The sequence below is a fragment of the Stigmatopora argus genome, chromosome 1, assembly GCF_051989625.1.
Source record: "Stigmatopora argus isolate UIUO_Sarg chromosome 1, RoL_Sarg_1.0, whole genome shotgun sequence".
NCBI classification, from domain to species: domain Eukaryota; kingdom Metazoa; phylum Chordata; class Actinopteri; order Syngnathiformes; family Syngnathidae; genus Stigmatopora; species Stigmatopora argus.
This window is the reverse complement of record NC_135387.1, coordinates 2,079,130-2,094,129: the sequence shown is the minus strand read 5'-3', so window position 1 is coordinate 2,094,129 and position 15,000 is coordinate 2,079,130. Positions and strand designations below refer to the sequence as shown.

Here is a 15,000-nt window from a genome sequence, read left to right as displayed (position 1 = left end):
GGATAAATCAGTCTTCTCACAGCCATAGGGATACGTCATCGCTTTCACCAACTATGATTGGCTAGTGATAGAGCGGACTAGCCAGAGCTACCAAACTGTATCTGGAGCGAGGTGCACAAGCAAATATATTGTTGTGTTGATTTAATAGCGGTTTTGTCAACCCGCAATGGCCGCCATTTTCAAAACGGACTATGCCAGAAATACGACAGGATAGGCTCGACTTTCAGCATTACCTTCGATGGCGATAGAAAAGGAGGAAAGAAAGGAGGATGGATATTGTGTACAGGTAAAAAGGATTTTTGGCGAGTAAAATATGGCTATATTTCTAAATAATATTTATATTGTATGAGGTTATTTTTGATGATTTTTTTGTGTCGCAGCTGTAGTTGCAATAGAGGTATCATAGCATAAAATAGTTTTTGAGGGTTGGATTGATTCAGACATGGCTGAAGGCGTCGCTAGAAAATTCACGGACCGCCACTGATATACATACATATATATATATACACATACATACACATAGATGTATATGTAGGTCTTAACACTTAGCCATTTGTTTTGTTTAAGAGCCTGACAGCTGATGGGAGGAAGGATCTGCAGAAGTGCTCCTTCCTGCAATGAGGGTGCAGCATTCAATTGCTGAAAGAGCTTTGGAGGGACTCCAGACTCATGCAGGGGGTGGAAGGTGCTGTCCATGATGGACATCATCCTGGTCAGCATCCTCCGCTCTCCCACTTCCTCCACAGAGTCCAAAGTACAGCCCAGAACAGAGCTGGCCCTCCTGACCAGCTTATTCAGCCTGTTCATGTCCCTCTCTGTGCTCCCGCATCCCCGACAGACCACTGCATAAAACACTGTAGATGCCACCACAGTGTCGTAAAAGGTCCTCAGCAGTGTCCTGCACACTCCAAAGGACCGTAGTCTCCTCAGTAGGTAGAGGTGGCTCTGGCCCTTTTTATACAGGGCATCTATGTTTGTGGACCAGTCTAATTTGTTGTTGAAGTGAACACCATGGTACTTAAAATTCTCCACGATTTCAATGTCTGTACCCTGGATGTTCACCTGAGTGGTCTGTTGAGGATTCCTCCAAAAATCGATTACCATTTCCTTTGTCTTAGTGGTGTTGATGTAGAGGTGGTCTTGCTGACACCAGTCAACAAAGGCTGTGATGACTCCCCTGTACTCTAGGTCGTTCCCGTCCATCACTCGTCCAACAATAGTGGTGTCGTCAGAGAACTTCTGGAGGTGGCAGGTGTCTGTATTATGTTTGAAGTCTGATGTGTAGAGGGAGAAGTGGAGTGGGGAGAGCACCGTGCCTTGTGGGGCCCCCGTGCTGCAAGCTACCACATCAGACGTAGTCCTGAAGACTCACATATTGTGGTCTGTCAGTGAGGAAGTTGATGATCCATGCGGCTAGGTGGTTCCTTACTCCAGCCTCTTCCATTTTCCCTTTCAGTAGGACCGGATGAATGGTGTTGAACGCACTGGAGAGGTCAAAAAACATCATTCTCACCGTGCTTCCCGTATTCTCCAGGTGTGAAAGAGACCTGTGCATCAGGTAGGTGGTAGCATCTTCCACACCAATGCCTGGACGATAGGCAAACTACAGAGGGTCCAGCTCTGCATTCATCAGGGGGCTGAGGTGATTGAGGATGATTCTCTCCATTGTCTTGATCAGGTGAGAGGTTAATGCTACCGGCCTGAAATGGTTTGGCTCTCTGGGGTTCGCAGTCTTTGGAACTGGGACCACACAGGAAGTTTTCCACAAGGTGGGGACCTTCTGCAGAATGAGGCTGAGGTTGAAAATATGCAGAATCACTTTGCCAAGCTGATCCGCACAGTCTCTCAGCCTCGATCTTCTTATGTATGTATGTATGTTTGTATGTATGTACGTACATACACATATATATATGTGTGTGTATATGTGTATATATATATATATAAACATTTTTTTTCTTGATATCATGTTTCCCCATTTTATGAAAAGTTTCTGAAAACATTGCAAAAATCTAAAACGTGTTATATATCTTGGGTAAAAATGGGTGATGAGTTTATCCATTTTTTTTATTTTATTTTTTGCATATGGCCATTTACACTGTTTCTTTTTGGTGATGAGGTCTTCAGTTGATATTTTATTTATTTCATATTGCACAGCAACTTTTGGTCTGAAGGCAAATTTATAAAAATAAAGACCCCTGTCAAAATTATGGCAGGCTTTCTTTAATTTTCATAGTTTAAGGAGAGTTGTCTTATCTTTATTGCACAACAGAACAACAAAAACGACTTTATAAAATACTTTTTAAAATCATCATATTTCATTCACAAGCATGTTGCTTCTTCAAAGGATATTACTAAGTCTAAAACGGCAACAGAGAATGATGACAATTGTTGGGACAGTGCAAGTTCTCCATATGGCAAAGGGAGGGAACACTTACCATTTCGCTCAAGTTTAGAGTAGTTAAATGAGTCTACCATTCATTCTATCAAGAAGGGAGACTAACATAACAAGACAGCAAAGAGGGTTGTTACATCCAATAATAAGACTATCATCTCTGTGGAACATCTTTTGGACATCTGGATAGCCGACTACCGAAAGAACATAGCCTTATTATACTCATCGCAACAAAGTACAGTACAATCTTTATATTTATTAATATTAAATGTTATTTCTTAAGACCATCTCAGTTTTTTTTATAAGCTAGAGGCAATTTTACGGGTTTCCCGTGGCACCCTCTGAGGAGATAAACCAAATGTCCACCCAGCGCCAATGTTGAAATTATTAACACACGAATAGAGCGCTCTCTTGCGGGTCATTGTTAAAATAAAAGGTGGAATGATATATTGTGTGAATAATTTCACATAAAACGCATTGGTTTATAAGTCGCACACATCGCCAAATAGTTAACATAAACAAACAAACAAAAACAAAAATACTGCAATTTATAGTCCGGAAACTACCGTAATCCCTCAAATCATATTTGTAATTTTTACTATATAACAAACAATAAAAGCAAGAAAGTCTGCATTCATGTTTTTATCTATTTTTTTCATTAAATTTGACTTACTTGTGTGTGTGTTCTCTCTGACCAGCTTTGTGATCGGGTGTAGATGTATTTGGAGGAATGGTGGTCCTGACTCTTGGGGAAGATTTTAGAGTCTTAGCTTGTTGAGCTACAGCTTCAGAGACACCCTTTGTCGCCCTTGAGGGTAAACTGCTGGCTCGAGGTCGTGTCTGAAACACTACAGACAACCCCAACGATCATGTCTGTCCAAAAAGTTTAGCCATTGCTAACGTAAAGGGACAGACAGCACTTTGGAAAAATGACCTGAATATTAAAGGCAGTTTAAACAGTGGAATGCCGTCAGGGCCTGCAAGGCCTTCTCTGCTGGCCTAAAAAATATCTGAATCACAGACTGATGTTAATTATTATATCTTGTCCATGAATACTTATTAAATAATTCCAAATTGTCTGTCAGTTTCCTTTCATTGCTTTTTCCCTGGTTGCGCTGCTTCCAGATGTGTATTTTCATATTTAAGCATTTCACCAATCACATTTCAGCCATTATTTGTTGCCAGGGTCAGAAATCTACCTGGAGGCCTTCACAATCAGTTCTGCAGGCCCTGCAGCATAAAATATGTGTCGATAAAACTGTTGCTTTAACCAATCAGATTTTGAGTTGGCGACACCAAGGTCTTCTCGCAGACGTATGGATACATCATCGCTTTCACAAACTATGATTGGCTAGTGATGGAGTGGACTAGCCAGAGCTACCAAATTGTATCTGGAGCGAGCTGCACAAGCAAATATATTGTTGTGTTGATTTCATAGCAGTTTTGTAAACCCACAATGGCTGAAGGAGGAGAAGAAATGGATATGGTTGCAGATTTGCTGTCTATGCCATTTTCAATACGGAATTTTCAAGAAACGTTGCACATCATTAAGAAAGGTCGGACAAGTCCAAAGCAAGCAAGCCTGTCATAACTTGGAACAGACATTTTCAGCCCTAAATCGAATAAACTTACTATGCCAGATATACGACAGGACAGGCTCGACTTTCAGCATTAGCTTCGATGGCGATAGAAAAGAGGGAGGAAAGAAAGGAGTATGGATTTTGTGTACACATAAAAATGATTTTTGGTGAGTAAAATGTGGTTATATTCCTAAATAATATTTCAATTGTATGAGGTTATTATTAATGCTTTTTATGTGTCGCAGCTGTAGCTGGAGTAAAGGTTTCATAGCCATAAAATAGTTATTGAGGGGTGGATTAATTCAGACGTAGCAATACTCAAGGTGTAGATGTGAAATGCACAGCCCTCCACTGAGTTTAAGTATGCAAATGGTGATTTTCTTAGACCTCTGAAAATAGAGAAAATAATGTTTAAAGACAAACTAACATTAATTCTTGATGCGACCCAATACTGCCATCTTTTTGATTATTGGAGTAATTCCATATTTAATTAATCAGTCCTGAGAGCAAAAAAATAAAATCAGGCTAAGAGGATTGATACATGTACATCCCTAGAATCCAGCTACCAAAATAATTATGATCTTGCCACGAATAATGGAGGGAGGGGTGCCTACTTAGTTAGTCTCCTCAAATAGAAAACAAAGTGAATAACTTCATGGGCCCTCCCTTCCGGCAGTTTAAACATGACAGCTTTTAGTGTTGTCAATGGCGCAGCCAATTTGTGACGTCAGATAAACCAACGCAAAAAATATTTATTGATGAGGTTCAAACACAGGTGCATTTAAGCTATTATGTACATCATAAGGAAGGGCACGCATAAAATAACAATACATAAATAAAGTAATACCTTGACATAGGAGTGTCCCAACAAACGAGAAATTTAAGGATCCAAGATGGCGGCGCGCATGGGTGCAGCGGCTCTTTGCTCTCCAGTTTGGTGTTTTGTTTTCTCAATCTTATCGTTATTTACGAACATCTGCGAGGCAAACTTTTTCTACAGTCGCCAGGATTTAATTACTCTCGGGAGGAGATGCGATATATCCATAATATCCATTTTTTTCTTGGATCCAAGATGGCGGCGCGCACTGATGCAGCGGCTCTATGCTCTCCAGTTCGGTGTCGTTCGTTATCCTACAGTCGCCAGGATTTAATCACTATCGGAAGGAGATGGGAAGGGTGAGAAGGGATGAGAAGGGTTTTTCCTAACCAAAAACCCTGAATGACCAATGAGACACAGGCACTCATCAAATGCCGTAACACCGCCTTTAGATCAGGGGACAAGATAAAATATAGAGCTGCCAGAGCTGAGCTGAAAAGAGGCATTCAAAAGGCCAAGGCAGCATATACTAAGAAAATTGAGGAGCACTTCACAGAAAATAACCCAAAGAAGATGTGGCAAGGAATACGACATATTACCAACTACAATAACAATAATATGTCTGTTAACGCAGATGCCTCACTAGTGGAGGAATTGAACCGTTTCTTTGCCCGCTTTGAGACTGACCCAGTCTCAACACCACCACCCTGCAGCAATACACTGAAGTTCCGGGAACAGGAAGTGAGACTGATAATGCGGTCTGTGAACACCAGGAAGGCTGCTGGCCTAGACGGAGTACCTGGGAAGGTGCTCAAAGCCTGTGCTGACCAGCTGGCTGGAGTCTTCACAAAAATTTTCAATTGTTCCCTGCAACAATCCATCATTCCATCCTGTCTGAAATCTGCCACCCTTAACCCTGTCCCCAAAAAGCCAACCATTGACAGCATGAATGATTATAGGCCTGTTGCACTCACGCCTGTGATCATGAAGTGCTTTGAAAAGTTGGTAGCCTGCCATATCAGGAATACAATCCCTCCCTCAGTTGACCCTCACCAGTTTGCTTATAGAGCAAACTGGTCCGCTGAGGATGCTATTGCCATTGCTTTACATACAGCACTGAGCCACCTGGAACACCATGGGAACTACCTTGGACTATCCTCTTCAATCTGCTGCCGGATAAAGAACTTCTTGACCAACCGACCACAAACTGTTAGACTTGGTCCCTACCTCTCTTCCTACATTACACTGAGCACTGGCTCCCGTCAAGGCTGTGTACTGAGTCCTCTTCTGTACTCCCTGTACACATATGACTGTACACCCACCCACCAGTCTAACTCCATCATCAAATTTTCCGATGACACCACTGTGGCCGGACTCATCTCAGGGGGGATGAGTCTGACTACAGAGTTGAGGTCAACAAACTGTCTTCGTGGTGCTCGGTGAACAATCTCACACTGAACACCATGAAAACTAAAGAAATAATCCTGGACTTTCGCAAACACGGCACAGATCTGGCCCCACTCCTCATAAATGGAGTATGTGTAGACAGGGTTTAGTCCTTTAAATTCCTGGGGGTCCACGTCATGGATAAGCTCTCATGGTCTACAAACATCACGGCAGTAGTGAAGAAGGCTCAGAAACAACTCCATTTCCTCAGGGTACTTAGGAGGAATAACTTGGACACCAAGCTTCTGATAACCTTCTATAGAACCACTGTAGAGAGCATCCTGGCGTACTGCATCACAGTGTGGTACGCTGGAAGCACGGCGGCAGACAAAAAGGCCATGCAGAAAGTGATTAACACTGCCTAGAGCATTGTCGGCTGCTCTCTGCCCTCACTGTAAGTCATTGCCAGCCCTCGTTACCTCAGCAGAGCCAGGAACATCATAGGGGACCCATACCACCCTGGTCACAATCTGTTCCAGCTGCTGCCCTCTGGCAGACGCTATAGGTCCCACAAAGTACGGACAAATAGGCTTAAGGACAGTTTTTTCCCCACATCCATCAGAACTCTAAATTTGCGGTAACACAACACATATTCCGTTCTGAGGTAATATGAAAATATGTTTGGGTGGTGATCTGCCTCCTACTAGCTGACTGAAGGTAAGTGAAAGACAGTGAGAGGTAAGTGACCTGTATCCATAACAGCAGAATGCCAAATTACAAGTCCATAACTATCACTTATTTAGGTCTTTTGCCGAGTAAACGCACCTTATGGAGAAGCACTACAATTTCGTCATACGCAGTTTCTGGGTGTGATGACAAGTAGGCTTTTGTTGTTGATGATGACGACAGGGCCTATGTCCGATTATAATTATAACAGATTACCAACGAACCTACAATATCCCTGAGGACATTTCGAGACCATTGAGATCTCCGTGGATAGTCAGACCACTCAGAGTACGACGGAGGCGGCGAAGGGAAAGAAAGCAAAAGCGCGGATGCCGGTCGGGCCTAGCTGCTAAGCTAAGGAAACAACCGCACAGAGCACCGCTTCCGAGTATCTTCTTGACCAACATCAGATCCATCACCCACAAAATGGACGATTTGGAACTTCAGCTTGCTACCAACAGCTTTGTCAGGAACTGCAACATTATTCTCATCACAGAAACGTGGCTACAACCGTAAATCCCCGACACCGTGGTGTCGCTAGCTAGCCGCGCTACACCGACACGATCGATCGACAGAATCCGGGAAAAGAAAGGGGGGGGGACTTGGCATGGACATACACAACAACTGGTGCTGCAACAGTGGGATCATTAACACTCGCTGTTCCCCTGATTTAGAGCTCTTGGCAGTACGGTGCAGTCCCTTCTATCTACCTAGAGAGCTAATGATTGTCATTGTAATGGCTGTTTACATTCCACCGGATGCTAACGTTAGCACTTAGCCTCCAGCTAGCGATTGTAAACAAACAGCAGCTTGACCACCCCGATGGAGTCTTTATTGTGGCCGGTGACTTCAACAAAGCATGTTTAAAGACTGTTCTGCCTAAGTTTATCCAGTACGTGAAGTGTCCGAAGCCTGTGTCACAGTCGGTGATGTACACATATTTGCTCCCTTTGTCAGAGACCCTGGGAATCTCCCTGAACCCGCGGTACAAATAGTAGATCGCTACGAATCCCAGCAAGTATAAATGCATATCTGCAGGAAGACCGTGGCCGGATGATTGGCCTAAAGACGTTTCGCCGACGGACGTTTGACAGACTGACAGGTCGCCGAATGGACATTCCACCGAACGGTCATTCGGCCGAACGGAGGTTTCGCTGAAACGGGATTCACGCGCTCGCCCCGCCCCCGGATCGTGTGTACAAATTTTGCAACCTCGGTCCGCGGGCTATATACGGCCCGTTAGGATTTTTAATCCGGCCCGCCGAGTAGGTAAATCATATCCCTACGGTCATCGGAGGGGTTTCTCCCCGGGAACAGTGCTTCGTGGGCGGATTTTAATGACACATGCTGAGTTTCATTATCGAGCTCCATATATTTCCCTAGTTTGAGCACTTTAAAAATCGGCGGAGTCCCCCCCGAGTAGGTAAATCATATCCCTACGGTCATCGGAGGGGTTTCACCCCGGGAACAGTGCTTCGTGGGCGGATTTTAATGACACATGCTGAGTTTCATTATCGAGCTCCATATATTTCCCGAGTTTGAGCACTTTAAAAATCGGCGGGGTTCCCCCCGAGCCTATCCGAGAATAGTGCACCGTGAGCGGACTGGGTTGGACTACGCCCCGCTGAATTTCTGCAGCTCCAGAAATTTTTCAAAATCCATCTTAAAACAGCGTTTAATGATTAAATACAAATACTCGTATTTGTATATACAATACTAGTATTGTATTTTATACTAGTATTTTATTTGAAAGAAGACAAAGAAAATTCACATATTTTTCGTGTATACAGACTAGATGTCCGATGCGCATTGTGAGGCAACGGAGCTCGACGTCGTCGCTTGTCGGCCATTTTAAGAACAGAGCTATTCGCCAAACGGCTCAAAATGCTCTCAAATTCGGTCAAATCCAGCCGAAAACAGCGTTTAATGATTAAATACAAATACTAGTATTTGTATTTGCGACATCAAATGTCGGATAGGCACTGGGGAAAACACCGTTGATGTGTGTGGTGCTCATACTTTGAAAAAAAATCTGGAGCTCGAGACTTCAGCGGGGCTTCAGCAACCCATATCCGCCCATGTGTCACTATCCTCGGATAGGCCATGGGGAAAACACCGTTGATGTGTGTGGTGCTAACACTTAGAAAAATTTATGGAGGTCAGGATTTCAGCGGGGCATCAGCCCACCCAATCCGCTCATGTGTCACTATCCTTGGTTACGCTCGGGAAAAAACGCCGCCGATGTGTGTGGTGCTCACGCTTAGAAAAAAATTATGGTGCTCAGGATTCCAGCGGGGCATGTGTCACCCCTGTCCGCCCACAGAGCACTGTGCTCGGTGAAAAACCTCTCCATTGTGTGTGGGGCTCAAATTTGAAAAATTTCTGGAGCTGCAGAAATTCAGCGGGGCGTCATCCAACCCAGTCCGCTCACGGTGCACTATTCTCGGATAGGCTCGGGGGGAACACCCGCCGATTTTTAAAGTGCTCAAACTCGGGAAATATATGGAGCGTTCGGTGGAAACGTCCATTCGGCGACCTGTCCGTCTGTCAAACGTCCGTCGGCGAAACGTCTTTAGGAGAATCATCCGAGTACCCAGGAAGACAGAATTAACCAGTAGTTCTCCAACATATAAACAAAACTAAAATGTTAGCTATACAGCTTTTGGGTAGACAAAAAAAATAGGCTGGGAATATTTGGCATGCGACTGATCCAAAGAATTTGTATCTAAAGTAGATACAGTCGTACCTCGTCATACGACATGCTCGTCTTACAACGGAAATTTCGATCGAATAATTCGCCCGAGATATGATCAAAATTTCATGATGCGACCAAGCCAGGTGGCCATGGCACTGTCTTTTTTGCATCTCTTTCGTGTATAAAATATATTTACGAGCACTGGGCGGACTTTGCATTTCCCCACTCGCCCGCTTTTTCCCCCACGTTGGTCTATATTTACATACCAGGTAAACAATATTACTATGGATCGGCAGAGTTTTGCAAAGAAAAGGCGACCGTTGACAATGGACATGAAACATGAAATAATTGAAAAATATGAGAGTGGGGTACGTGTTACCGAGCTCGCTCGGCAATACGAGAGGAACACATCAACCATATCCACCATCCTTAAGCAGAAGGACGCAATTAAGGAGAAGAGACTTTCCAAAGGACTAACTATCATTTCCCACCGGCGCAGTGACATTCATGACGAGATGGAGAGCCTTCTTTTATTGTGGATAAAAGAAAAACAATTAGAAGATAGCGTGACCGAGTCAACCACATGTGAAAAACCTAGCGGAATTTACATGGATTTGATAACAACGAAAGGAGAGCCTTCAACAACTTCCCAACCCTTTAAAGCAGGGGTCTCAAACTCAATTTACCTGGGGGCCGCTAGAGGCAGAGTCTGGGTGAGACTGGGCCGCATCAGGATTTCCACAAGAAGAGCGCTGATAAAACATTCCAACATTATCAAATATCTTTATTTTTAACAAAAAATAATGAAATAAACCTCAGTGAAGTAGAGCACATCCCCACATTCTGACTACATTTCTTCTAAAAAAGCACGGAACCTTCTGTGCTTTAAGCCCCTGGATCTGATTTGGTTGATGCATTTCACAACGACAGACATCACATTGTCAAACTTCAGGCATCTGCTGCAAAGGGCCTGCTGATGGATAATGTAGTGCAGAGCTATGGCCTCCTCCACACCCTCCTCTTCCAGTTTTTTTTTTAACAAGTGCTACCAGTCCATTCTTCCTCCCTGTCATTGATGGGGCTCCATCGGTTGTTATTCCAACAAAGCTCTTCAATGGCAAACCGGCATTCTCAATGGCATCACACAGCTGGTGAAATATTTCCTTAGCGGTGGTCTGGCCATGCATTGGAATTACTGTGAGCAACTCCTCCATCACTTCAAAATTGTCATCAACACCACGGACATATACTGCAAGCTGGGCAGTGTCTGTGATGTCTGTGGTCTCATCAAGAGCCACTGAATATACACTGAAACATTGTGCTTTCTCACACAGTTGATCATAAATGTCACTTGACAGGTCAGAAATGCGCTTTGCCACGGTGTTGGCAGAAAGGCTGATGTGGTTGAACTGACTTTTCTTTTCTGGACAGACAAAATGTGCAGCCTGTAATATGCACTGTTTGATAAATTCACCTTCTGTGAATGGCTTTCTTGCTTAAGCAATCAACTCACAAACGGCGTAGCTAGCTTCGACTGCTGCATTACTGTCTTTGGTAGGCTTCTTGAAGAAATCCTGTTGCCTCAGAAGACGTGTTTTAAGACTGGCAACCTGGTTGGCTCTCTCATCTCCCTGGTATTTTTCGTACTCCTCAGCAAGACTCGTAGTATAATGACGTTTCAAGTTGTATTCCTTGTGCACCGCAACTTTTTCAGTGCAAATGAGACATGTCGGGGTGCCCCTGTGCTCAACAAAGAAATATTGCACTCCCCACTTTTCTTGAAACTGTCTGTGCTCATGACCGACCTTTTTCTTCACGACAGGCTTTGAAAGAGACATCTCTGGGGCTCTGTAATATATGTTTCCACTTGGAATGAGTCTCGGGTTGAACTTTAACTTTCAGTCGCGCGGGTCTGTGGCGCATGTGCACTTTCGCTCTCCGATCGTATTGGATTACGGCAGTTCTCTGAATTTCTCAAGTGTCATGTTAACTCACTTACTGTTAAGTTTCAGTTTCACTCGCGGAAATGGCTAGACACAGGCTGGATCACGGATCATAGCGCCTCATTCAGTTCTATGCTGAGAGCAGCGGAGGACTGTGCGCGCCGAGCGGAGTGATTGGCTTCACGGCTTCTCCTCCACCCAGCTGATTGGGGGAATGAATGAGTGAGGGAGTGTCCCGCCCTCCAGAGCCGTATACCTCACCGTGATTGGTTCATTCAGCTCTGAACACGTGTCATTCATATCAATCTTGCGGGCCGCACGAACATTAATCTTTCATATTAAGACGGGGGCCGCAAATTATTGTCCCGGGGGCCGCAGTTGGCCCACGGGCCGCGAGTTTGAGACCCCTGCTTTAAAGCGAGTCATGGCTGGTTCGAAACATTTAAAAAAAGATCTGGAGTACACTCGGTAATCCGACACGGGGAAGCGGCGAGTTCCAATTCGAAAGCCGCGGTGGAATTTATCAAGACATTTGCCTTGATTAGCACCCAGGAAAGTTACATCCCCCAGCAAGTTTTCAACTGCGATGAAACTTGTCTTTTTTGGAAAAAGATGCCCAGGCGGACATTCATCGTGGCAGAGGAGAAGACATTACCGGGACACAAACCTCTGAAGGACCGCTTAATGCTAGCGTTGTGTGCTAATGCCAGCTGTGACTGTAAAATTAAGCCGCTACTAGTGTACAATGCGGAGAACCCGCGTGCCTTCAAGAGACACAACATCATGAAAGCAAACCTACAAGTGATGTGTCGCGCTAATTCTAAAGTTTGGATTACGCGTCATTTTCGAGACATTTTGAAGGGGAGGCAAAAACAAACAACTCTTGATGCGTTCGTTTTGAAGACTTCGGCGGAGCGTCTGGGTGGTGTCAACCCGTAGAACGAAGGCAAAAAAAGATTAAAACAAAATTAGAATGCAGTTTTGTGTGAAGTTACATTAAACGTTGAGTGACTGTATATAGTTATTCAAGTTAATTTAGATTTGTTTGTCCGTTTAAGAGTGCCGTGGATAAAGTGCCCCCGAACAGCCTCCGCCTCCGTGTGTGTCATTGTCTTTGTCTCTCCCCTCCGCAAAATGCGTCTAATTTTACTTCTATTAAACACATTTCATTACTATTAAACCACTTGTTATTTATTACTTTGTCAATGTATGGCGAATTAGAAGAAATAAAACATTTTTCCCAATCCAATATCCTGTTTTTGGTGTTTTTTCAGAGGGTTGGAACGAATTAATTTGTTTTCAATTCATTTCAATGGGAAAAGTCCGCTCGAGTTACGAAAAGCTCGTCATACGATCTCAGTCTCGGAACGGATTACGATCGTATGTCGAGGCACCACTGTATATCGATTGATTTGGAACCAAGTGCTGCAACAATAATTTTTTTTTTACAAGTCCTGATACCGATTCCAACACTTGTACACTGTATAGTGGTACTGATACTGTACCGACACATTTTCTTTTGAAAAAATATACAATTTCTTTTTTATTAAATACATTTTCATATTACTTTTGTTTTTTTTACTGGGAAAACTCACTTTGTGGAGTAGCACCACCAATTTTGTTATACGCAGCTGTGTATAATGACAATAAAGGCTTTTGACTTATGACTTTGAGATGCGAGGAAAATTATGAGAAAATGTTTGCCCTGAGATAGGAGACAAATTTGACATCAAGCTCCGCAGTGATATTTATGACAATAGAGGGAGGGGCTTCTTTTAATTTAGATAAATGAGAAACAGTTAGCGGAATCTACAAGGACTTGAAAGTAAAGCAAGCAGCTGAGAAAGGGGAGACTTTGGCGCCAGCGGAAACCTTCAAAGCAAGTCATGGCTGGTTCGAAAACTTTAAAAAACGAAATGGGGATACACTCGGTTGCGAAGCATGGGGAAGCTAGTTCCGACTTGAAAGCTGCGGCGGAATACATTAACACCTTTGCCTCGGTTATAGCACAAGGTTACACCCATTTTTAAGTGTGTATAGTAAGCGAAGTTCATTTAAGTTAAATTTAAAGTTTATGTTATGTTACATAGTGTCACAAAGGTGTAGCGAACGGAAAGTGTTGCCGTCGAGTCTCTCCTCCTCCGCCGCTCACACTGCCGTTAGCTGCTTCCGCCTGTCTCGAAGGTAAGAACTCCATAAAGTACTGTACATAATAAAGTCACATTTAATTGGTGATCATAACCACGAGATAGGTATTTGTTACTTTGCGAGCATAGGTGGTAAATTAAAACAATTAAAAACATGTTTTTCCATTGTAATATCCTATTTTTAGGTGTTTTCTTTAAGGGTGGGAACGGATTAATTTATATTTAGTTGTTTCATATGTGAAAAATTGATTTCTCTCTCTCCCTCTCCCTGCCCATGCAAGCATTTGACATCCAATCTATTTTTACTAGGAGTGCTGGTAGTGAATGGTCACTGTCAACCCCTCACAGCGATAATGGAATGGACGTTTATTTTTCGTTAATGGGTGTTGTTGGCAGTGAATGGACACTGAGGCTAATTGACTTTGTCATACCCTGAAAAGCATGTCTGGATTTGTTTGGGGACTGGCAGCTGTCCTTCCACTTGAAGGCCAACTTCTGCTCCAAAGTGTTTGTTATGTCTACCCGATGGCGCCAATAGTCAGGCAACTGCTTTCCAGGGCTCTGCTTCTTTATGTGCAAATTTGCAAGAATGGACCTCAGATCCTTGGTTTTCAGTTTGTTCTGCTCCTGACAGAAGTGGTTGAGATAAATCAAAAGTATGAAAAACAAATCTGTTTCAGCAGGTCGATTTAATTAGTACACTGAACCTGAAAAAAAAAACTAATCATACTTTCTGTGGGTGGCACAGTAGAAGAGTGGTTAGCATGTCCACCTCACATTTATGAGATGTATGGTTAAAACCCCGGTTGTTTCTTACCTCCCTCCCTGTTTGGAGTTTACATGTTCTCAAACTTGTTTGGTTTTCTCCCACAAACCAAAAGCATCTATGATAGGATGATTGAACACTAAATTTTCTCTAGGTGTGTGTGTGAATGGTTGTTCGTCTCCTTGCGACCTGTGATTGGCAAGCATGTAATTCAGTGTGTCTCTTTCCTACTCCAGGTAGTTGGCTGGGATGATCTCCAGCAGCCTCAGAGGTTTTTGTGAGGATAAGCGGAAGGGAAAAACAATTACTATATTTTCTCGCATACTGACCTCCTCCGCGTACAACCCGTACCCTTAAAAATCGTTGAATTTTATGATTTCCCACGTTTAAGAAGCCTCCTGATTCACAATTGTCACCTCCATATTCATGGTTTTAATAGGGAGTAAAAATGTGTTACTTTGAAGGGAAAATCTTAAGAAAAATCATTGCACATGGTATTTCTGTGGGATACTGTATGAATCGAAAGGATCGTCTGCTAAATTTCACAT

General features: G+C 43.4%; 1 protein-coding gene across 7 annotated transcripts in view; it reads right to left on the bottom strand.

The window, feature by feature from the left end:
• dzip1 (DAZ interacting zinc finger protein 1) overlaps window positions 1-15,000 on the bottom strand; it is a 42,934-nt gene that overhangs the window by 7,692 nt on the left and 20,242 nt on the right. For all 7 annotated transcript variants that reach the window (XM_077595798.1, XM_077595890.1, XM_077595618.1 and 4 more), the window contains 2 exons: window positions 14,118-14,313; window positions 3,066-3,240 (listed from right to left, as the gene is read on the bottom strand). In XM_077595798.1, the coding sequence (XP_077451924.1) occupies window positions 3,066-3,240; window positions 14,118-14,313 (371 nt within the window). The remainder of the gene's footprint in view (window positions 1-3,065; window positions 3,241-14,117; window positions 14,314-15,000) is intronic.